Here is a 26,142-nt window from a genome sequence, read left to right on the forward strand (position 1 = left end):
CCTTGCACCATAGTGACGGGTAAAAATAGATTATGACAGATTTTTACAAGCCTGTCTGTCAAAACGAAAGACAATACAAAAAAAGTCTAGCGCATGCACTGAGAATCACCGACTACGTTTACATGCAGCCACATGCGACTATAATAGGATTTTGATACGATTACACTTTACCTAATGTAAACACAATAGTTTGATCTTAATAGTACAATTGAACTCATAATCGCAGTAAACATAATCGAAGGAACATGTGGCGTACACGGCTTTTAATCGCAATAAGAAGGCATGTACGCACCTGAATCGCATTCATGCTGCTTCGATCAAGGTGGGCACTGTAGCAATGTTCCTTAGAAGGGATGGAAGGAGGCGGGAACCGGCGAACATTCAAATAATAAAACTTGAATTAAACATAAACAAACAATAAACACGGAAGTAAAGACCGGCAGCCACCTCACGGTCGACTGCCGGCCATAAAACAAACACAGGTCCCGGTCCTCTCTCGTCAACAGTCCTGCCGGTCGTCTTTTTAAGCTCCCAATCTCCTCCGTGAGAGATGCGGGACCGGTGCGCGCACAGCTGATTGCACTTATCACTTACCGGCCCCGCGTCACGGCTCTCGTCCCGCCTTCCTCACCACAGGCACGTACTTCCGTCACGCACTTTTAAGCGCCATTCTGAAGTTTAACCGTCAACACAACTCACTGTCAGCAATCTCTGCTCCTTATCTTCACACAGAATGACACTGTTGCTGAGGTATTTTCCATCACATTTCTATATCACACCACCGAATAACCATAAAATAAGTCTATAAAATGGTGTTTTGCATGTGACGCAAAAATACTATAACGATAGTTTAAGTAGTAACACACACCTACTGTATCTGAGATCATCATTTGTAGTGTGTATTATAGCGAGTAATCAGACTATTAAAACGTTCATGTAAACGTCAGCGAGGAGGTGTTCTTATGTTCTTATTATTGCAAATAATTCCATTATTGGTGCGCATGTAAACGAAGTCACTGACGGAGCGATTAAAGAAAATCTTTACTTGCATAATATAATGGCTATTTATGGCTAATAAAATGGGCTGAAGATGCCTGGGTGTCCACACTTAAAGGGCCTGTAACTTGTGTTTATACTGTCATTAGTTACCACAACAACAGCAGTCTGCTAGATTTACAGGAAGGCTCTCTGAAAACTCCATAAACACACACACATGAGTCCAGCTCTGACCAGCTGCCGTGCTAACATAGCTTCTGTTGTGTTTCTACTCGATTACCCCGACTGCCCGTTTCTCCAGCACACAACGGACAAACACCAACCCAAACCACGCGCTTCTCATTTGGTTCACACCATCTATCTGATCTCTGTGTGTGTGTGTGCGAATGTATTCGTCCCAGTTGTTCCAATGACGCGATCTTGAAAAAAACCTAGCGGCTCCCATCTGATTCCTCGCCCCTTGCAGGCCTGTCGCAAAGCTCTCGATGGCTTCTGCGCCAAGACCCCCCTCCTGCCGAATGAAAGCGAACAGGAGGGGAGGCAGGCTTCGCTGGGCTTGATCTCGTCCACTTAAGCTCTGTCACAACAGGAAATCGATATAATTATACAGCAGCTAAGCATGTTGGGAAGTGGGAGGTTGTGCGGGAGAAAGGTAATTGTGGAAAAGGGAATGAATGGGGAAAATTTAACCTGGTGAAGAAGCAAAACAACAAACCATTCCTCAATCTGATCAGTTAACCTTTGGGGCATGATTTATTAACTGTAACAAAGCAACCTCACGCACAAACCTTCTCTAAGGAAGAGGCATTGGAAAGCAAAGGCTCTACTGCGGTGGTAAACAGCAGAGTTTGCTTTATAATTGAAGCTGTGATCTACCATTGAGGAGGTGACTGATATTGTCGCCCACTTGCCCATTTTTAGTCATTGGCTTGTTCTTATTCTGGTGAGCTTCGTGTGATAGAGTCGGTGTGATATGTCAGAGGCAGCCTCTTAGTCACAGATTAAGACTAGAGATACGGTAAGATATGACAGATCTCATACAAAAGAAAACGAGCACATAGAAGATGTATCTTTTACTGAAATATAGTTGTTTGGTTAGTGAGTAACAAGCTTAAGCAATTTCCCCATTAAACATCATAATGCAATGCACATCATGATATATAGAGTATGTCACCGTTCATCACAATATCATAATTAAATTACAACCAAAAACCGGCATTAAATGTTGGAATTTAAACGTTAGTGAATACAGAGGATGAAATGTGTCTGCGCAGCACAGGTTATGTAAGGGTGTGTTCATATGTGCCATGTTTGGTTTTATTAAAACGAACTCTGGTGCGATTGCTCTGTTGATCCGGTTTATTTGTGTAAATGTGAACGCTGCCACCCAAACGCTGTTGCGCACCAAACAAGCGGACCGAGACCGCTGAAAAGATGGTGCGCGGTTCGATTGAAATGTGAATGCAACACGGACCAAAGTTAACCAACAGTTCTGTTTTTAAATATAAATGATAAACTCTGTCCAATCACGTTGCGACTTTACATGTAAGAGGTTGGGTTCGATATCTTTGATTTTCTTTTTCTTTTTTGGTCGGGACCAAACAAACGGAACTACAAGTATGAACACGCCCTAAAGGACATTGTAACATCGCATCCATTCCGTTTTAAGAGGTGACTGCCATGTGAAGTAACACCTGTAAAAACACCCGTACAAAAAATGTGAATATTCTGGGCGCTGGGGCAAAAAAAAAAGGAGATCGGCCAATAATCTGTATCGGTTGATTATTACAATCGCCTACCGATGACAGCAGCTCATGATCTGGGCCGATATATCCCGTCAATCCAAAAAGGACAGGAAAATGCAATCAAGTTGTGTTCTCTATATAGAAAATGTTAAGAAACATTACCAGTTTGATGTTTAATATTATGCTAACATTCAGAAAATGAAGAAATATGAATTTAATCTCCTGAATTGTTATCGGCAGATATCACTCTGAATAATCTGCTATCGGTTGAGAAATATAGTATTGATGCATCAAAAAAAAAACTTTCATTACACATTTTTTGACTTTTGTAAAATCAAAATGTAAGATTCACTCAAATGAATTATTGTACAGTGAATGTTACACTAACCCAAGTCGTCACAGAATGAGCTTTTAATTCATTTGCTGTCAGTCGAACATTGACTTTGTAGTTGTACATGAAAAAGTCTCTTTCAGGTCATTGTGGTACATAGAGATCCTCTACATTTTCTAATTGGTATTGTCAAACATGAGTTACCTCTTCTGCTAACTTATGTGTCTTTCTGTAGGACTGGTTCTACGTGACGTCCATTTAATTAAAGGCTAATTGTGATTTTCTTTCTGGACTCTGCATGGCTTTCTATTATCCCGACTTAACTGGCTTTTGGCTCACGAGTCAAAAGCAGTTGGTAAATGAGAACCGAAAAGCTCTCTTGGTTCACCCAGAGCGAGTTAGATAATAAAGGCCAGTTGTGTTTCGTGCTCTCATTCTTAATTCAACATGTGCCGTTGTGTCCGTGCTGAGTAATGGGGCTTCTGATGTAGATGACTCAGCTTCTCACTGTTTCATTACTCTACTCTCTAGCCACACTGCATCCCTACACGGCCTCTGCGGTAAATAAAAGAATAAAACTATCATTCACATTCAGTTTTTTCCATACAATTAAAGTGAATGAGATGTGGCTGTCAAGCACCAAAATGACGAGTAGCGAATTAAATGGGAGATTTGTGTGAGGAACAAAAAATATATGTACGTTTCATGTAAAATCTTTGTTTGAAGATTGTTTGAAGTTGTTGGAACCCTCACATTATCCTCATTGAATCCTCATGAATGATGTTTTATAAAATCATTGGCAAGTGTGAGGTTGCTCACAGTGTGTCGAGGCGAGTGGAGGGTTGAGGCTGAAGTATAGTTCCCTTTTTACGTGTACGCGAGGGACAACATACGTGATGCATATTTCGCCATCAGAAGAGTACGCGCGTAATTGTGTTACCTCGCGCAAAAGGAATCTGCAGGTCGCATGTTCGCATTACATTTCTTGCAGTAATTAGTTTAACCACCAGGTGGCAACAGTGTCCTGGGAGCAGCGATTCAAGGTAGTAGAAGAAAGCTTGTCCCCTGTAGGCCTAGTTTTGCAATATGTCACAATAAGGTTGCGTCACTCCCGTGTGTATGAGTCGAAAGCAGTCCACTTGGCAGTATACTTTCTGTGTTGTGAGTCAGCTAGGACTCACACTGGACATGTCAATACAACCATTTCAAATCGCAACTTAATAGTTCATAGGCCTTTATAGGAATTAGAGCGTAATTAAATAATGTAAAACTAGACAGTGATGACAGAAAAACGCTCTCACTGGATAATCTTAACCTAACATCAGCCAGCTGAGGCTTCATGGAGTGCAGCGAGTCATTTACCTGTACGCAAGATAAACGTCGGCTTGCAGACCAGTTTAGTGTTTTTCTGAAGGGCTAGTAAACCCCACTCTAATAAAATACACATTCACAGTGTGTTCAATGCATTGATGATATTTTGTCTGTCTCAAGGGAAATATGACAAAAGCAGCGTACAGGAAATCTTAGCAAACTCATTAATGGCTTTCGAGTCCTCGACGGGTGATAGGCGAGGGTCACCCCGGTGCAGAAGCATCGCATCACGTCTCCTTGGCAACTGATGCAACTCCAGACTGTAATACGACTACAAATGTAGAACAGAAAATATGTAACAAAGAAATTCAATTTTGGTTCAGAAATGACTTTGAGCCGTCTTTTACTGGGGGATATTTGCCCGGTTGCTTTAAGGAAAAATGGCAAGACTGTTATGAAGTCCACGAGGGTTGATACTGAGAATAGACCTGTTTGCCAGCGCAATCTTTGAAGTATGTCATGTTTCATGGGCTGAGCGCAGAGGTGGATGATTCTTGTTTCCCCGTCAGTATTCTGGTTATTTTCTTTTAAAACAAAAAGGAAGATGGAGGTAAGAGCTAAGAATTTAAAACTGATGACTTTACGCAATGGCATTCTTATTTCAACTGTGAAAATCAGGAAAAGAAAAAGTACAGAAAATAATAATAACAGACAAATGTTTATGTTCATATGTCCAGTCAGTTACAATGACAGATTCCACGCACTGAAGGTTAAGGTTTATCCAAAAAGACGGCAGTGGCTTTTCTGAAAGAAAAGAAACTCTGTCAACACCACACCACTGTGTGACGCGGGGTTCTGCGACAGATACATCTGGCCCGCGTTTTCCAAAATGGACCATTGTAAGGTAGCCAATGAATGGGAAACACACGTCCCTTCACGGTCGTGTTCAAGGGCAGGGGTAGTAGCCTACGATCACGCTCCAATGAAGGGAAATGACAAAACAGAGAGTTACAAATTGCCCTTGTTGTAATCCGTCAAAATGATGGACGGCCTTCAGATTTTTCCGTCGCTGGTAAAAAGAAAATCCGTCAACGAGCACAAAAGCTTTGTTTCACAGAGAAGGCAGCGCGCGCCTGGGCCGACTCCACAAAGACATGTAAATCTGGACTGAAGTCCTCCACGAGCAGTTTGAAAAGGGAAAGTGTGTGCATTCAGGTCAGGCTGCTTTCAGATGAGCAAACAGTGAAGAGGTGGCATTCACAGCGCATATGACCTCGCACTTCTGCCAGTCGCCATGGAGTTGCTGTGGAAACGCTTGGGTTTTTAAGAAGTTCCAATTCACCATGCTGAATGTGCCCACTCTGACACGCTCCCTTTCTTATGTGTGATACGTGAAATGTTACAGCATGCTGGAGAACTCTTAACACATGCCATTAAAAGCATTAGCAGCAATTCGCTGAACTGAGTTCGAGTCAAGGTGTTCTCTAACGTTCAGCTGTCCCAGACTAATGTGCTCATGTATAGACTCAGATTGATTTGATTGTATGCTGTGTGGGGCCTCGCATGACATTTAGTTTTGATGTCATAGAACGGCTCAAGGGCTTGTGACGCGTTATTTCTTTATGGCTGTTAAGCTCCACAACAAAATAAAACCAAAAAGCTTCATAAAAGTACAGTAACTGGTAGGGATGTAACCATTCACCATGAGCCGGTTGAAAATCGATTAAAATATGTGACGATTCAAGTCGGTTGAGATGTTAAATGAATCGTTTTGAACAGACATTTTTATTGTGAGATCAGTATCGTGAATCGCATCGCGAGCTGAGTGAATAGTTACATCCCTTAGAAAATGGATTACTTGAAGTGTATAACAGACATGCCCTGCGTCCCAAATCACCTACTTCCATACTACACAGTAGGCGAAAATAAGTACGAGTCTCGAATAGTATGCCCGAAACCTCGCTATGCAAAAAACAGTAGGCGAGAAATACCCGGATGGTCTACTGAGGTTTGTGAGTGTGCATTGGATGGAAACCATACTATTCCATGATGCCGCTGAAGCTGAGCAACGGTCAAATTTAAACGGATGTCCATTTTCAAATGTAAGTACCAAAAATACTAAATTATGTTTTTGCCAACACCAACGTACAGCTTGGTGTTAATAAGTCATAGGTCAAAGAGCATACGGGTCACATGACAATAAAACATGGCGTATGCAGTACTTCCCAAATATACAGTAATCATTCCACTTAGAACGTACTGTTTTACAGATGATATGTAGGTACTACGTACTGTCACTCGCTATTTCGGATACACCAAATGTTAGAATAAATTGGTGAAACTGGAAGAATTGTTTTAGTTTGCAAAAAGAATGCAAATGGGTGAGGAACATGTCAGAAAGTAGTTAGTTAGGAGTAATTATTTGTTTGGTGTTTCAAGAAGGATTTGCATCAGAATATAAATATAGCTCGAGCAAAGATGATGCGGTGCAGTGAGTGTAAATCTCAGGACTGCATTGATGGTGTGTGTTTGCTTCTCAGATGGCTCAGCGTGGTAAGTACTATCCAGTGACCAGTAATATAATCAGAGCTCTCAGCAGTGCAGGACTTATGATGGAGATGTGTGTCATAGAAACACTTCTTCCCTGGAATCCTCATCAACCCTTTACGTTCCTCATGGATCTCATCATTGTCAAATGTCTATAATTTCACACTCTGAAAATGGACTGAGCCACGGACATACGTACATGTTCCTGTATGGATAGCAATGGCTAATGTTCCTCTGCTGGAACAACTTCAGTCTTGACAAAGCAAGGTCTGTTCATAGATGAGATGTGTGACTGGGGTTGAATGGAAATGCGGTGGTAAAGAGACTCAGGGTTGTGAAGCGTCTAATTCCCCATTTAGCATACAGCAGAGATGCTTTTTGCTGTCATTTGCTTTACCGGCACTTTTCTTTGCCTATCTCTTCGCCATCTGTCATGATTGTAATACGTCTGCGTGCATGTCTGTCTAACCCCCACACACCTACGCAAGGTCTCAAATAACACTTGAGTGCCAAATGAGAGTAAAAATGACTTTGGCGAGTAAATAAAATGAAGTTACTTGCCAGTTGGCAGGTACCTTTATTAGGAAATGCTACATAATACATGTAAGAATGAATGTCGGTTGCTGATGTGCAGGAGTCGCATCAAAGACAATCCTGTCACGTCTCTCAAACAGCTTTAACCTGGTGTAAGTTTGGAATACCCAACGTCACATGTATGCACTTTTTTGTGACGGGTGCAGTTTCATTAAAGTGTGTAATTTTTGTGATGATCTGTAGAAGTGCAATATAATATACATATTAGGGCTGTGCGGTATTGAGGGAAAATGCGATATGCGATAGCATACCAAATAATGCGATATTCAATATGCGGTACAGTATTTCTTTTTCTAAAATCAATTTAAAACATATTAAAGAAATTATATAACCAACATATATGTCACATTATTTTAGGAAAAAAAGGTTCTGAAGGTTGCACGCACATCCCTACTAACATCCGCGTGCCAGATAGATACTATCATATCCGCATCAACCTAAAACCTTAACCATACATAACTTGTCGAAGAATTAAATCAGTCTTTTATCGCAAACCATCGCGATATGCATATTGCGATATGCACATGTGCAATATATCGATGATTTTGATATATTGCACAGCCCTACTGCATGTAGTCTTCAGAGCTTACATAATAAAGTGGTGTGTTTTTATCACATTAGAACGACATATCTCTATCTACAAACACTGCCCGGGTCCCCTTGCCATTTATTTCGCCACGTTCTGTCAGCCGTTCTAGTGTTTCGAAAGGGAGGGGTTGAGTGAGCGTTTTTTAAAATTCGCAACCTTGCCCCTAGATATTACTGACTGGATCTTTAAGACAAGAAACTGCGCTAGACAGTAACATTTTGACTTCCATATGCACTGGTTCCTGTAATCACGTTAGCTAACTGGCTTCACTGAGGTAGGAAGGCTGAGACGGAAGAAAACCTGTGCTCTTGTTTTTCCCTTTCTAAAAGGGCATTGTGAAAATGTCAGGTAACCGTAGCCCAAGAAAAGGCAAAGCGGAAAGAATAAAAGACAGTAAAAGGTAATCTGCTTCAATGAGCAGAGGCATCGTTTCACGTCCTTTGTAATCTATTGGTATCGTAAGGACCTCTTAGCTTTAGGGCCTTTGTATATCTTTTAGCGACAGTAGTCGTGCAGCACGTGACAATTTTCCCCTTTGAGAGGACTTTAGTGCGAACACCAGCTGTAAATATGAATAATAATCTGCCTTTCATAATGCTTCGCTATGTTAGGAGTGTAGATGAAATGCCTGCCTGCTTATTCGCGTGCCGTGTCTCTATTTGTACGGCTGCCATGTTGCAGGTCTTTTATTATGAATGAAGAAGAGTGAAAGCCATTCATCTCGGCTTCTTCAGAGACAGCCAGTTTGAGAGATTAGCTACCGCATTGTCATTGAGCCTGCAAACCCACACACCACACTACTGTGCGTGTCCGTTGGGAGTCTCTGCATTGAAAGATTGATATTGATTCATGGGATGCAGAGAAAGTGTGTGGCTCTAGAATGTTGACCTTAGTTAGAGTAGACGTGGTCTCTGCCTCAGAAGGCATAAGGACGTTTCGATAATCCTCAGATAATCACCACCCGCACTTTTGAGCAGGACCTAAACACCAAAATTTGTGTGATGGCATCAAGATCTTTATAGTGATCAGTTTTGTTTAAGGCCCTCAACCGAATATCCACGTGCAGAATGGTTTACTCTTGTTTGTTTGTGACAAACAGTATATTACTTGCGTAAAAGTCTGATCATAGAGTTTACTTTTCTGATTTCAGCTGCATTCTTTTAACGTGCATTTCAATAGTCCAGGGTACACAGAGAAAAGATACATTTTGTGGAATTTATGTGGAAAGATGCTGTCAAAATACAGAAATAGATTGCTCACATTTACAAGTTGATGTATGTAAAACAAGCTTTATTGTGTAAGCTCTTTATACACCTCTGAAGACACAGCTTTGTATATTATATTGCATTTCTGTCAATAGATCATTACAAAAATGACACACTGGACCTTTAACATGACAAAATGTAGTAAAAATAGAAATAAAATAAAAAGGTTTTACAAACTGTACACACAACAGCATTGTCTTGACTGTTGTTAGACCGGAAGATATTTCGCTGCATAGCAAAGTTTATGTCCGGCAAACTCCGACCTGCAAATTCACGTCACAAGTGCGTCAGACCAATCGAAGACCAAAACATCACAGCGTGACCTCTTGGTACAAAAAATGTAAAAAATGGCGGAATTGCTCCTGCCCATTTTTCGTAGCACCGTCTGAATAAATGTTGCATGCTCAAAGTCAAGTCTGACCGCGGCTTTACTGTTACACAGCTTGTGTCCTCCATAACCCATTTCATTGGGGGTTGAAGCACAACAAGCACAAAAGAAGGGAATCCCTTCATCTCCAATTCAATCACAGAGCTCATATCATCCCTTCGTGACTCTTGCCACACAGCCGCCTTCCCTCAGCTCTCCCGCTGGTGTACACATAGGCTTATTCCCACCGAGCATATTGTATAAGAGCCTGCTCTCTGCTCCTCTCCATCCACTCAGCCTTTCCTGTTCACCATGCATCCCTTGTTCTCCTTTCAAGCTCTTGTTGAGCACGGATACATGCGTTTGTGCATTTCAGAAGTGGGTTACGTGATGCAAAGGAAAAGTACTTGCATTGGAGACAGTAAGAACCATAACAAGAAAATGAGTGGCGCCACAATGGAAAAGCAATCGAAAGAGCAGTCGAGTCAGAAGACATTACAGTGCAATCCACAGCGCACCATGAGCGTGAAACTCGCCCTCAGATTGTTCCAAACCTGTATTGCTTTCTTGGTTTTGCTGAACAAACGGAAAGATATTTAAAAGAACGTCATATCTCGCGCCCCATTTACTCCCATAGTATTTATTTTCCCTACTATGGGAGTCAATGGGGGGGCCACATCTGACATTTTTCAAAAGTTCTTCCTGTGTGTTCAGCAAAATATAGAGATGAATACAAGTTGGGAGCAATCGGAGGGCGAGTAAATGATGACAGAATTCTTGGGTGAAGTATCCCTTTAGGTTACAGATGTCTCAGTTTCGGGGTGTCCATAACAAACTACGAGTTAAGCCCCAACGTGTAATACTTAGAGTTTGGGTTTTGTTCCAATCCTCATCCTCTGCCTTCGCAATCCCGCTAATAAAAGAACAGGAACAAAACGGAGCCTGATGGCTCGGAGAGGGCTCAACATTCCAACGAAGCGTACATGTCTGACCCTCTCTCTCATTAGTCGGTGTACGCTCAAGCGTCTCTATCCCTCATTCACATCCCTCATGCAGTAAGATTTACATTGATTTTTGGACTCTTTGTTCCAGCAGCTGTCTACAGCGAGATTGCATTGTGTGTAAGATTTAAGTGTTTCTTTCCTATTACAGACACACGCACACACAAGTAGTCACAGCCTCACATCATATGAGAAAAGAAAGTTAATTCGATTTCCAGCTGAAATACGGAGAAATGCACGCTGAGATTTCTATGATGCTGAGGCCTGTTCGCAGCGAATGCGAGAGAGACCGGAGCGTCTCGTGTGGCTCCAGTGCTGTAGTCCAAGTCTTAATGGGGGTTTAGTTTGCGTGCATGACTTTATTTGCATTACCCTCCTCCTGTTTCCCACAGTCATGTGTCCATATTTAGAACAGCTGTACTTTGTATCGTGTGTATCTATTACAAGGGGCCCCTTTGCTAGTGTACTTGTTTGCATCCGTTGTACTAGTGCAACTTTAAGATTGGTATTCATCTCTATAAGAGAACAGGATGATAGAGAACCTCATATCTTACAGTGTGAATAGTCTTTGAGAGATGAAAACGGCAATTTTGTATTTAGTTTGTTACACATAACTGTTGCTACACATAATTGTGTCAATCCTTGGAGCACTTTTGATATTTTGATAGGACAGCAAAAGGTTCTGGGGCACTTTTGACTACCGTTGTTGTTTTTTCTACTATGGGAGTCAATAGGGGGAAATTAGAAGTCGTAATATTCTGAGGCCATAAGCAAGAGAGACAGTTTGGTGTATAGATGGCCTAAGGCATCTGTAGAAATGTCTCACTAACATGAGCTCAGCCCTTATAAGTCAAGCTTCACATCAATATTTAGCCAGTCACTGAAGCATCAGTTACGACTTCACATTCTGACACAGTAAACACGAGCGACTCTCCTGTGGTTTGTAGGTTCTGCAGCGTTAAAGAACTCTCTTCTTATAACGAAAAGACTGTCTTTAAACTGTCAACCGTTTTAAAGACAGGAGAGGAAGTATTTTAGCCGTAAAACACGTTGTTTGATGTAACCTTTGTTGTGTTGGTTTGATATATTTTCAAATAAAGCTTAAAAGGTTCAATGTCTTGACATGAGCATATAAATACATTTGAGCCATTTTTTCAATCCCCCAACAATGTTTTGAACTTGTGAATGGTGAGTTACACTGCAGATTTCGAATTCAGTCTTTTCTCCCAGACACTGTGTCTACCGGTCTCCGGAGATGAGATGTCCATAAAATTGCTGTCATTGTGCCGAGGAAAGAAAACCTGACGCATGGGTTGTTGTGCTGTTGATCTTTGGGGAGTATCTTGCTGTTAAACGTGACAAGATAATCAACAGCAACACACATACTGCTACTTTATGACAACGTGCATCTCTTGGCAAGAGAGATGGCAACCCTCCACAGCTCAAAGTGTACAAAACTTGATATTGAGGGTGATAATAAAGTTTCTGCACTTTGGAGAAAGATAACTTTGTGACTTCTCGTTTCTTGGATATCCCTTAGAGTCTGAGGATGTCAGGCTTTTTGAAGATGTCTCTTGCAATGATGAATATCTGAGAATATCTGGCCCTGTGGACACAGTAGGAAGTCTCACTGTCTGTTCTGTGGTGCATTTGATTTATAGTAGTTAAATTATTAGCATCTCTTTTTTTTCAAGTACTTCCCTATACCACACTGCTGTTCATTTTATTTTCCTGCATATGAATCCGCAGGGTACAATTACCAAATCACACCAAGCGTGCACTTCTAACCTCAAGTACCCGTAAACAATTACGCTACTGTAACGGGTTAATTGGAGTCTCGCAACTCTACATTGAATTTCCACAAGATCTTTGCCCACACTGAACAGCGGGCACATGAGGTTCATCACACCTCCATGCGCCATTACCCCGCATGCAACATAATACCTTTGAATCATCTCCAACAGGGCTTGAACTCTCAATGCACCTCCAGATTTATCTTTGAATTTGTGTTCAAGTATTTTGAGGATAAATTTAGTGAAGACAAATGTTTCATCACCTACTTATACTATAGATTGTTTCATTGGATGCGCACGCTGGCACTGCAGGTGCCTGTTTTTATACCGGTCTGGCTAATGTCTAATAATATAACTTTTTATATTTAATTTATGCTATTATGAATTTATTTTCTTTTTTTATTGTAGAATAATTGTATTGAATAAATAATTTGTTTCATTTTGTTGTATTTTCATTGGATTAAGGGAAACAATTTGTTGAATCTTTGTCGCATTTAAAGAAACCGTATGGGACACTGACGTCTAGCGGTTGAGCTTGGCATCACAGTCTAATTTGAAAATATTGGAGAGACAAGTTTAGCCAAGTAAGTGTGGTTCTTGGTTTCTTTTGTTTGTTATCATAAATAATCTACAGGCGATCTATTATGTTCAAATGTGTACCGGAAGTTAAAGCGATATTTCAGGCAAGAGACAAAACTTCCCCATGTTTTACTCACCCTCAAGGCATCCTCACTTAATATGACTTTCTTCTTGAAGAATAATTCAGTCAGAGTTTTAATAGCACATATTATTTTTCTTCCAAGAAGTAGAATGGGGGGGAGTTTTTTGAAGCTCCAAAAAGTGCATCCATCAATCAAAGAAAGGCTCGACACGGCTCCGTGGTCTTAACAAAGGTATTCTGAAGCGAATCGGTGCATTTGTTAAAGAGAAATATCAACATTGACAGTGCTATTACCGATAATGTCTAGCTTCCGTTATCTCTCGGCTGCGCGAGAACTCGTGAGGCTAGTTTTTCTGGCAAATGACGCAGGTGTGTCGTAAGTTCCGATGACGAGCGCAGCATTTTCAGTTTTTTCCAATAGAATACGGTCTTCTCTGTGAGGAAGTTTTCGTCACCGTCATTTGCCGGAAAAACAAGCCTCTGGTTCACGCACAGCCGAGGGATAACAGAAGCTAGACCTTAACGTTAATAGCTTTGTCAATATTTTCTCTAAGAAAAATGCATCGATTCGATTCAGAAGACCTTTGTTAAGACCGGTGTTGATATGTTCTTTGTTCAATCGATGCACTTTTTGGAGCTTCAGAAAATTCCCCCCTTTCACTGCCATTCTACCGCTTGGAAGTGAAATGAGACGTGGTATTATAACTCCGACAGCATTATTCTTCAAGAAGAAAATCTTATTCAGTCAGGATGCCTCGAGGGTGAGTAAAACATGGGGAAGTTTTGTTTCTTGCCTGAAATAACCCTTTAAGGGCAGTCCATGAACACGTGCATGCGCAGTAACGTTTGTTTATGGAGTTGCTTTGAAGCGGTCTATACTACCTCACACATAAGAGTAAATATATGCAAGTTGGATGTATGGCTTGAAGGCTTCTTCAAGTGATTAGCTCTTTCTCAGCCCAGAGAGAAAGTGCTTTACATTTTATTGTGCGACATGCGTCAGATGGCCTATAAATGGACCGTGGGGTTGACAGAGAAACTCTTCTATAAAAATGCTACAGAGCTATTGAATTTAATGGAGTTTTGATGCGTTTTTCTGAGTTGGGCAAGATGTGAAGAGGTAAATCCTCACAGGCGACAGGAGACTAATTGCCACTGTCATGGCTGAGTTGTCAAGAGCTTCACTGATGTCTGGAGCCTGTGTCAGTTTAACAGAATGATTTAGTTACTCTCATGGACTGACCTGCCACTACTTACTGTTCAAACTCTGGTGACACGACATCTGCCGGCCTGTTAAATTCCCTCTATTATCTCTTTTCTGATGGAGTGAACATCTTATATCTGTCGTAGAGCTGTAGAATTATATCACTGAACTCAAGGAATTCTCAGTTGCGTTGCATTTAAAAGTTTGACTAAGTCAGATGTTTCTCCTTTAACTGCTTCAGGGAAATAAAAATAGATGATTGCTGTCCTTCTGAAACCTTGTATCGCAATTTTTCCCGATATTTGCCATAAATCATTATTATTAATCACCCTTTATGTTTTTCACTGGGTTTTGCAAATATCTAACCAATAAAACATATTCAAAAGCGATTGTCAACTTTGACAAAACAGTTTTCCATGAACCATTTCCTGAAAAACAGCGAATTTAGGCATAAGGGGTTTTAGAAGGACAGCGACCGCTGTATTAAAATAAAATAAATGTAAGATAATGGATCTGAGTAAATTTGATCAAGCTCATATTGAGATCTTTAATAATGGTGACTTTTGATGGCAGACTTGACACATCTGAGCTCAGTTTGTGACATTGCTGAGATCTCTTCTGAAACCTCGACGTTTGCGATATTTCCGGTTCTTTTTCTCAGGAGAAACTTAAGCAAATATTTCCATTTGCTTTCCATTTAATCTGTTCGATGTCAAGGAGAAATAATTGAGATTAAAAACAGATCTCGTCAGTCATCGTTCATTCTCATGGGCGCTGTCTATATATGATCTCTCAACCGTATGCTAGAAGTCGCCCACATACTCCCACTCACATCGTCCCTGCTGCTCTTTGATGCGACATGTTACCTGCGTCTGTCACTGAGTTGTTGCATAATTAATTGTGTAGCGAGTGTAAATGGCCTTAATCGAATAGAGAACAGCTGCAGAATGCTGTGTAACACCAGAAGAGGACGGTACATTTCACTGGTGAATTTGTGTACAGGTTCGGCACATGAAAGAAAAGCTTGATGAGATATTTAATAACTGAAAGTGCTGTTTGATAACTACATTTGTCTGTGAAAATCCATTTTGGATGAACTTTTCTTACAAAAGTCCTCATGTTGTGTTTGAAGCGTTACCTTTTATGCCTGTAACTAATATCCCATGTTTCCTCCATCCCTACAGGAGGCGCTATCTATTCCTCTTGGAGGTCACCAGACTGTCAGGAGAGCGCATGGTGTGAAAACAGGTGGCAGGTCTGCTCTTTTCAGCCACTCCAGTGCCAATTTGACAGCCCAGGTCAGTGTTTATGCACATTATTGGAGTTACAAGTATCGGCTTAGTGTAAGTACAGTGCAAAGCTACACTTGACAGCTTTTATCTTTTGAAATCTTCTCAAAGCCGTTTTCAGCTCTTGCAGTGTCCATACTTTAGTGATGTAATATAGTGCAGACTGGTAGACTGCTCGCACGGGTTCAACAAAATAACTTGTGGGTCATCGTTTCAACATAACATCCGACATGCATGTTTGCATCTTAAGCATTGATTTTTTCTTCAAATCTTCCTCTGTGCTCCACGGAGCTTTGCAAAGACAGTGTGGTTTGTTCCATGACGTTCTTCTGTTTCTTTGCCTGATGTTCTTTTACGGTCCTCCTTACTGGCATTGTTATAATCATATACTTTCAATTATATCCTGATTAAAAAAGTCAAGCACCTTCATTGTTTTCTCATTTAAAATGTCTGGTTTGTGCATGTATTTCTTTACTCCCAGAGCGTTGCGATTCAGCATTTTTCATTTTAGTTCCTGGAATGCAATTCCTGCATACTCTTTTGCCTTCCATGGTAGTATTTTTACGGTATGACCATATTTTTCGGTGTCTACACAGTGTAATTCCCTTTGACAGGGAGATCAATTCTGTTAAATCTGCCCTGAGAAGCATTAGGATTGGCTTTCTCTGCAACGCTAGTTCGGTTGTCAAATCCAGCGAGGCATACATACAGAAGTTAAAACGTCCCTGTCAGGTAATGCCTTCACATCTTTCAAACAGGGATGTGCATCTTCTCCCTGCCCCTGCATGAGACATGCACATTTATGATCACAGGTGGATCTTTTCTGTTGTCGTTGAATGCTTGTTATCTGTTTGGCTGTACATTAAGCATTCAGTGTGTTTCTGGTTATTAAAATGAAAAAAAAAGTAGGGTGACCTTTAAAAAAAGCCCCATTCCGAGAGTGTTGAGTGCGTTCTCTTTCTCAGACGACAGACCTGATGAAGGAGCAGATAACCGACACTTATCAGCCTCTTTAGGACAGTAGAAATTGTTCCGCTGGTCTTCATTTTCCGCTCGTACTGCTGCTGAATGCACCAATAGTGTCCAGCTGCAGAACAGCAGCTCCTCCAGCAGTTTTTGAACTGCAGCCATAGAACAAAGGGGCGGAGCTTGGGATTTGCTTTTTTAACACGCAAACCTTCATACTGTTATATAAGGCCGCTTTTCAGTTCGTACATGTATAAGGTATAGTACAAGAAGCTTTATAAAACATTAACCTTGTTTAATAGACTTTGCGCCAAACGTCACGTCCAGAAACTGGTCGTGCAGGTCTCACTGCATCTGGTTTTAAGTCTTTTGAATGCGCTTCATTACATAAGAGCCGGCCGTTTGACTCAAAATGCCTTTAAATGAGCTACCGACTCTGTTAAATATCCAGCGTATGCTGGGTTAGGTATGTTTTGATGCTGGTTTGCTGGTTTTAGCTGGTCACGTGCTGGTTTAAGCTGGTTTACTGGCATCTGCAGCATGCATTTTCTGTGTGAAAACAGACATTTTACTACAAATATAACTAGGTTGTATAAAAAAGCAAACATCATGGTTTTAAAAGAATAGAATGAAACTGCAGCTGTATATATCTCCAGTGCACAATGCTTGTTGAGCTTTTATGAAAGGGCAGCTGTAGTGTGTTCGGGGGTACTTGAGCAGCAAACGTCTTAAAACAGTTTGTTAAGGTCGTTCAAAATGATCCATAAAGTAGAAGATTCAGTTTGTTTAACTTCTGCAAAAGTTCCCTTTTAAAGATTGAAAATAAAACAATAAATGAGATTTAATAAATTGTGTGCCGAGTCAAACCCCGTTAGCAAGAAACTAGGAATTCTTCATATCAGATGTAATACCGAATAGGATTTTCTGTAATGTATCAGGATTTTCTATATTTTATAGTGTCACATTTTAGACAATATTTCAACAAAATGTATGTTCTGCTTCCTTGTTAAGCCAAATTAATTGATTTCTGTAAGACTGCATCTCTCTCCGACTTTCTTTTACTGTCTCTGATCACAATCTCTCTCTCTCTCTCTCTCTCTCTCTCTCTCTGCATTGCTGTATTGAGGGCCAGCAACTGCATCGATTGCCCTGAGCTGCAGCTCTTTCCTCCACTGACAGGTTATCTCTCAAAGAGAGAGAGAGAGAGAGAGAGAGAGAGAGAGAGAGAGAGAGAGAGAGAGAGAGAGCTGTACTCAGCATTATTCTCACATGGACATGATTTATCTCTCGCACACACACAGTCACAGGGCTCGGGAATTACCTCAGCATACAGCGTGTCAGTCTGAGAGGGATGTGGGATTGGACAGGAGAGGGCGATGAAGGTGGACCATGAGATTGTGTGCGACAATAAGACTCCACATTTCACTAAGCACCTTCCCACCTGTTCTACCCTTTACCGTTGCAGTCCACCACATTACAGTATATGACAAAGCCCCATGTATTCCAACAACCAATTTTATAGTTGTTAGTTCTAACCAGACTTCTAGCTGCATATTGTTTGCCTGACCGGGGGGCTGCTTGAATTTTATAGTTTTATTAAACTTACACTGCATATAGGAATTTATAGTCTGTCTGTGTTTTGACTTGCATAACCTTTTATGTTTTGCTTATAGTCATTCTGAAAATTGACAAAAACAATGAAAACTGTAAAAAGCGCTATTTAAATAAAGCTGACTTGACTTGACGTGGGGCTTGGATGAAGTATTGAAAGCAGAAACATCATGTCAAGTGTTGGCAGAAAATAAAAGCGTGTAAATTGGATCAGAAACGTCCTAGGAGGGTTAAAACAACCAACATGAATTTAAATGGAGACCTTTTTTCTCACTGATTTAGAAGCGTGCGGCAAACAGATATTTCAACCCATATTTTCAACTATAATTTTCCAGTCATGGCATATGCAAATGAGAACATTAACCCAGGGTTTGGAAATGTAAAGTAAAATGACAGATTATAAATGCACAGGATTAACACTTAACCCCGGGTCAAATATGAGCAAGTTTAAAATGTAAAACGCCATAAAAACAAAATGACCATTTATGTTAATACTTCATCTCTTGAACTGTATACATGCAATATGCTGGTACCCACAGGGGGTACACACTGTACTTTTTCGATTATTAAATCTTAATTTGAATCTTGTATTCGGCAGATTTTTCAGCCCTAACTGTGAAAATTCCTGTTCACATCCTGATATTGCATTTGCTCTTTTTATACAAGAGAACCGACTTAAACTTTTGCGCTGTGGCGTATTCACATCGCACAGTCTCTCTCTGGACTTGCATGTTTTCCTCTCGGTTTGGTTTTATGAACCCCGCTCAGCACTTTTATAACCCATATCTCCCATTTAGGTTGATTGACTATAAACATTAGGGAACTGGCAGAGCAAAGTTTCCCTTCTGTACTCTCTCACACAGACTTTACTCCTTATGAACAGTGACCGCAGCACCAGATATGGCCACCCGAGGTTCTTCAGTCCTTTTGGCTCCATCTGTGATTGGCTCCGTACAGAATGTTCCTGTCTGTTATCATATTTTACTACACACCAGGGCGTTTACTAAGTATAGGGTATATATTGTTAGTTAGTTATATATCTAAATGCAAATTTTTCTGTCGTTCTTGCATCATCACCACAAGTACCAACATGAGTTTACTACAGTTTACAGCAGCTGTTTACAACTGTGACTAAAGATGCCGTCTCATATTGTTACATATAATGTTCTGTTTAGGTTTATTTTTGTGTTGGATTTACAGTCACAACTTTCCGTGCACCAAGCAACTTTTGCACTTGTCTGCTGCGGATGCATTGCAAGAATCATAAAGATGGTAATATATTCAGAGACAAGCAAAGCAGCTTTGAAAAATATAAAGTAGTGTACTCATTGTAAGTGTGACCACAAGCATGCAAATATATTTTTGAAACAAATTCTGATATTGTAAAATAATATTCACAATTTCCGCCTGCAACTATTATTAAAGTCCCAGTGAATTTTAAAATGAGACTGCCTATTTTTTCATGAAATACTGCAGCATTTATTGTTAATAGTTTAACAATGTGGGTCAATTTCTTTTGAAATTTTGTTCGCCTTCATAATCTTAAAATCAAAAAATGCCCTTCAGTCCTTTAATGACTGTCCATCTTAAAGTCCCAGTGAAATAAAAAATGACAATGCCTAATTTTTTCATTAAACATTGCAGCGTTTATTGTAAATAGTTTACCAAATGTGGATCATTCTCTTTTTAAAATTTGTGTGCCCGCATAATCTTCAGTTAAAACCTGAAAATGCACTTCCTTCCTGTAGTGACTATCCATCTTAAATGACATCCGTTAAGTCCTCCCCTTCAACTGTCAGTCTGCTGCCAGTTCAATTTCAAAATGCAACGGCTGTTTTTATACATCCATGTTTCTCACTCGGAAATGCATCAAAATACAGAAGAAACAGGATCGCAAGTTTTAATTTATAATTTTACCCATTGTGCAGCCCTATATGAACGGAACCAAATTCTGATGTCAGACGTGAAAATGTTGTAAAATATCTCAGGATGTGATCTTGAGAAAGCAATGCGGTATAATAATAATGCATGACCTCTGTGGGCATCATATGTTTGGAAAAAAACTAATTATTTCTGACATTCTGTGTGCGGCCGCTTTCAATTGAACATCTGCACTCGGCTTGGATGCTCATTTATGAAATTTCTAGCCGTTTTCTACACGTTTCTCAGTCTGTCTTCTACACAGACTTCTTTCTGTGTGCAGAAGCAATGTCATTCATAGTCCTCTTCATAGCTGTGTTTTTCAGCTCTGTCTATTTCGTTTTTTATACGCACACACAGACGCTTGGTCACGCTGGCAAACAGGAATTAAAGAACCCTCGCTCTCATTCAGCCGGCCTCTCAATCACCCTGCAGAAGTCTTTGCCGTGAGCAGGCGTGCTGCAGTAATGTCTGGTGCCCGGTGAGAGAGCTCACCTATCAGTCATCGATCATTAAATAGGATCATATTACAGTATATCTCACATATGATCGTCTCTGACCCTACAAACTGTGGCAGTGCTGTTTGTTTGTCTGTTGGGCATCGGAGTGTTTGTTTGTTTGAAGACTTAAGTCAGTATAAATGTGATATTTAATTCAAACAATGGGCCTCATTCATGAAACATCTGTAAAATATATGAGTAAATTCGGAGTAATTTGACTGACCTTCACGAAAACTTTCCCCCAGATTCACGAATACTTCGTAAACTTCAGATTTGCAAGTATATTGTGTGCGTGTTGATGAATTCCAATCACTTGTAAACAGGTGCGCATGCACGCTCATATACAATTTGCATAATCCCACCTATGAATGCATAAATGCATAAAATACTAATAGGCTAGATGCTTACCAATAAATGGATAACTTAAACTGTGTCTACCAAAGCGAAAAGCCAGCTAAAGTAATAATACCTTAAAACTACCAGGTGGTGGCGCCTGAGAATGCTTTGGAGGCACTGCGCGTTATTCCGGAGATGCGTTGGTTACTGTGTTTTAGAATATCCGTTAGCCTAATTATTACTTGTATCTTATTTTGAAGAAACGACTTATTGTGAAAATGCAGTAATCAGCAATATTTATTTCGCCATTGTTGTATATGATGGTTGGTCAATGTAGTGTTTGTCCCGCCTCTTCTTCACTGTGATTGGACGGCTGTGTAAAAAGGACAGTGACGAGCCCCGCGTTTTACCCAACGTTAAAAAGTAAAAAATGATAGAAGACAGGGCAAAATAATTCGTGAAAGATTATTAGACATAGTGCATCAAAATGCAGTGTCATCGTTTTGTTTAAAAGAATACAGAACGTTACGTGCGGTTTTACGTACTATTTACACGTGGCATGGAGAGACATTTTGAAAATACTTTTCACGAATCCTAAAATGTATGTTTTGAATGACTTTTTGAACGATTTACACAAACATGTGTTCTGCTCGGGTTTCATGAATGAGACCCGATAGCAAGTGTGTGAAAGAGCCAAATTCAAGAGCCTGCTGAAATTGTAGCTGCCCTTGGGGTGGCTCTTTGTAATGCCTGATCAAAAATCCCTGCAGTTTTCCCTGCTACAGCTACTCGTGTGTAAACACAAACATATTAAACAATTACAAATAAAGGGAGAGAGAAATTAGTATTTCTTTCATCGTTTATTCCCTCATGTCAATTCAAACCTGTATGAACCAAGCGCTTGTATAGAAGTGGAAAAGCAGAAGGGCACATGGAGGATAGAGCTCACAAACGCTGCATCGATGACCTTACTGACAGCCATGAGTCATGAGGCTTTTCATATTTGCCAGAGAGGAGAGAGAACCCTCTGACCTTTTCCCGTCTCTAAGAGCAGTTGAGAAAAACAGGTTACTACAACTAAACTAAATGAAAACTCTGACAATCCAATTCCTCGTGGCGCTTTCTGCTTCATTGGATTAGTCTGAGACACGTCAGGAGAACTGTTGTTTACAGATGTCCTGAATTCCTCAGAGACGTTCTGCTAAATGTTTGACACACATAAGAAAGGGGGCATTTGGAGTGTGGGGGTGTGTGTTAAGAGACGCGATGCATCACATTCTGTCGTTGTGTTATACTGGATAGTCGGAGTGGAAATTGAGAACCTGTTCTTATTCATTCGTGTTTTTCTTAGTATTGGATCTGAATGAGTTTATGATGTTTATTTTTTGTTTATGGTTCATGCATTCGTCATTCTGAAGCATTGGAGTGAAATATTCTGACAGTGTTTCCTGGTAGAGATGTGTGATTCATGAAAGATTGATGTGTTTAACTCAGTGAAAGAATCATGAGCACTGCCAATTCACAAAACGCTTCTTACAAGGTTTCCTTTATTTCATTCGGTTATTTGACAGGAATCAATAATCTAGCAGGTCATTTACATTTATTTAAACCGTTGGATTGATTTTAAGAAATTTTACGATGGAAACATTTCTGTTGAAAAAAAGGACATTGTTTATTGTAGAACTAGTAAAATTTTATGAATGAATCATTTCTATCTTATACCATGGTCTGTTTAAATACTCGATTCTGATTGGCTGGAAGGTGTGCTTTAGATTTGGAATGGGTTAGTTGCACAAGATTGCGCCGGTCAGATTTTGCGACGCCAGGGTCTGCAGACAAATTTTTTGGTCTTGTAACACTATCGAGTTATTTTTTGGCTTATCGAAATACTTGATTCTGATTGGACAGTTGTGACATTTGCAGGTTCGTTATTCCCAGATAACAACCTCTCAATAACATTGAAAAATTTTATATAAAAATGTCTTTTAATAACACGATAAAGATATTATATTTACAAATGATTAAACCGAATTGCCTGTTCGTGACATTTGAACGTTGTTTCTTACCTTAAAACCGAAGGAAACGGCTTTTCCTCGATCTTCCTCGAAATATTTCGATCTACATTTCCTGGCCAATTTTTTTTCATGTGGCAAGTAGCCGTGTTATAAGCGGGATAATGTACAAGCAGCCGGCTGTTATCGTGAAATAATCCCCTTCAGTGCGATACCAGATCCTGATCCCACTGATCCCAAGCTCACCGGTGCCATCATGTTTGCCTGTCTGATCAAAAACGACACACATATCAATAAAAGCTTTCACTTGCAAAGGACCATGGTATGAGTGCTATAGTTCACAGCTAGCCATGCATTAAAGGATTTTATTGCCGGGAGGTTCTTTGCCTCCATATCGTGCATAAAATTCCTTAAAAGTATTAAAAAAAATACACTATCCTTCCAAAATCTTGGATGTCCAAAAATTGGTTTTGGTTAGATATTTGAGTGACATATAACATAAAGAGTGACTAATAATGATGTTAATAATGAATTTTATAAAAAACAAGGACAGCAGTCACATACATCTATATTAATTTAGCAAATTCCTGTTATATATTCACATTTTTATTTCCATTTTATAAACCCCTGCTGTTTATAACACAAAAAACAAACTGTTGTTACATTGAACTTTTTTGTGGTCTCCTGGATAACTTTAACGCACGCTCGGTTGTCGGGAAAAACGTCTGGTAATTGTTTTCCATCAGAAGTCTCTTTGTTATATATGATGTAGATTTTTATGAGGTTTGGTTACACTGCAGAAAATGTTTTTCAGGACCGTTCCTCTGGCATGAAGCCAACGCTGCAGAAACCGAATAAGAGTCAACCCCAGACTGTGTGTGTGTTGAGTTTGATCAAGTTGTGACAACACGGACTAGATGTGAACACTGACTTTAGACTCACTTCCCTCAGCCTGCATTGAGGATGATCTGATCCAATGATCTCCAATTTGAAGATGAATCGTTTTTATATTTTGGTGCCCATTGGTACTCTACTGGACTTCATACAGCACGGCGTGTTTGGTCTCAGCCAGTCACATCTGAATGAACGGCAGGACATATTTGTGCACAACCCCATGGAAATTAGTTACATTTGTTTTGTTGAAATCTAAACAAGTATTCTTACGTCGCACATCTGGCTATTGGGGATGGTGTGATAATGCTTTCCAAACAAAGTTAGATGTTTTTCCTCAAACCTTTGGAGGAATCGTTCACAGACATTTCAGAATCAGGAACAGGATCATTACATTGTTTCTTATCTGTCCCTAATAGACACAAATTACCTACTAAATGAGCTGGAAACTCTCCATTATTCTGCTATAAATAAAACGCTCATGGTTTTTTACTCACGATCTTAACCTGGTGTCAGAAAATTGCTTTCTTGGTGCAGAAGAAAACTCTTGAAACGGTAAACGGATGCTTTGTCAAAGAGTTGTTTTTGTGGTGATGAAGGTGAGCTGTGTTGTTCAGGCTGTGTTTGTGATATCAAGGGCGTCTGGAGATTCTCTTTCTCCCCGTGGAAAACTGGAAGATAATGGTCTTTGGCCCCATGAGATGAGAAACCCATCACAGGTATATAGCACACACACCCTCAGCAGCACAGACACAAACATTGGCTGTTATGTTGCTTGCCGTTGCTGAAATCAAAACTCACAGATGAAAGTGAGCGGCGGAATGGAGATCCAATGTCATGCTGTTAGTCAGATGGGTCAAGTGTGAGGGAACCAGTACTGTGACCAATAGCACTACAAATGGGAATAACATTTCACTGGTTAGAAAATTCATGAAATGTTATTGCTGTATGTATACAGTTTTGATATAGAGGAAACACTAGTTATGTTATGTGCATTAATGAAAAAATACTTATGCGCTCAAATTAGTTCTCTATCAAGCACAAAAAATCTGATGAAAGTATTTACTGAATAAATACTGAGTAGATTCATTGATGTGCATTAAAGAGTCATCTGACTTTGCCTAGTGGTTGGTATAACTGTACTTAACAGGTCCAGTCTGGTGCTTCAGCCAAAGTCTGGCATGAAAGTGGTCTGGTATTACCTCCATTTAACTGTCTTACACAACTGCGTTCGTAAAGAACAGGGATCCGCCCCCGCAAGCATTGTTTATTGTGTTTCATCTGTCCGCTCATTGTTTATGTATTTTATTTATATTTCTTATATATAACATTTATCATAAAAGGAAAATATAATTTTTGCTGACAGTCTATCTGGACGTTACGATGTTGTGCTTTATATGCAATATTTTATGTGATATTCCAAAATTCGTAACTTTGGATGGAAAAGTAGCCAGTGTTTGACATACTACTGGAGTTAAATTTTATACCAATATTTCGCTTTTGGGCTAGTTGCACAACATGGCGCCGGTGAGCTTTTGTGAGGCCAGGGTCGGCAGACCAATTTCCGGTCATACAACACTATCGAGCTGTATTCGCCTAACAAAGTGCTCAGCAACGTGAAGAGGATCTTTTGATATATTACTTTCCACCCATATTTGCCAACACAAAACCCTCCTATTCCTATACAGTGTTATACCACCAGAAATTAGTTTGCCGACTCTGGCATCCCAAAAGCTCTACGGCATCAGCATTTAATCTCTCATAGACATGGGCCGAATACCGCTTTCTAGGTATACCGCGGTCTAGGTATACACTCAGATTTTCTGTGATACCGTTTCTAAGGAATGAGCTGTGTTTACACAAAAATAAATACTTATGTCATGCAATGTAATGTTTGATGTCTAGGCCTAATATATGGCCTACATTATTTTTTGTATATGCAGACATTTGAAAATAACACATTTAAGTGTTGTTATTGCAATACCGTGAATTCGTGGCACTTTTTGCTCAAGGTTATCATACCGTCACAATCTAATCTCTCAGTGGTTGCATCAACCCCTTTACCGTGTAAGCATGACTGTCCTGGCGGACTGATAAAAACCCTGCGTGTGCTCACGGACGGCCAATAACGTTGGTGGCCTTCTCGATTCCTAATAGGCTCCTCTGAAGCGATTTTGTATTAACGTTACCGAATCACTGGTGCTGTACTTTGG

The 26,142-nt window shown here is 40.1% G+C and overlaps 1 protein-coding gene across 1 annotated transcript in view; it reads left to right on the forward strand.

The window, feature by feature from the left end:
- Positions 1–26,142, forward strand: part of mcu (mitochondrial calcium uniporter) — a 55,466-nt gene that overhangs the window by 8,989 nt on the left and 20,335 nt on the right. Inside the window, exon 2 of the mRNA XM_079473657.1 lies at positions 15,589–15,702. Coding sequence (XP_079329783.1) covers positions 15,589–15,702 — 114 coding nt within the window. The remainder of the gene's footprint in view (positions 1–15,588; positions 15,703–26,142) is intronic.

Source organism: Barbatula barbatula, assembly GCF_947034865.1.
Source record: "Barbatula barbatula genome assembly, chromosome: 14".
In the NCBI taxonomy this organism is placed as follows: Eukaryota; Metazoa; Chordata; class Actinopteri; order Cypriniformes; family Nemacheilidae; genus Barbatula; species Barbatula barbatula.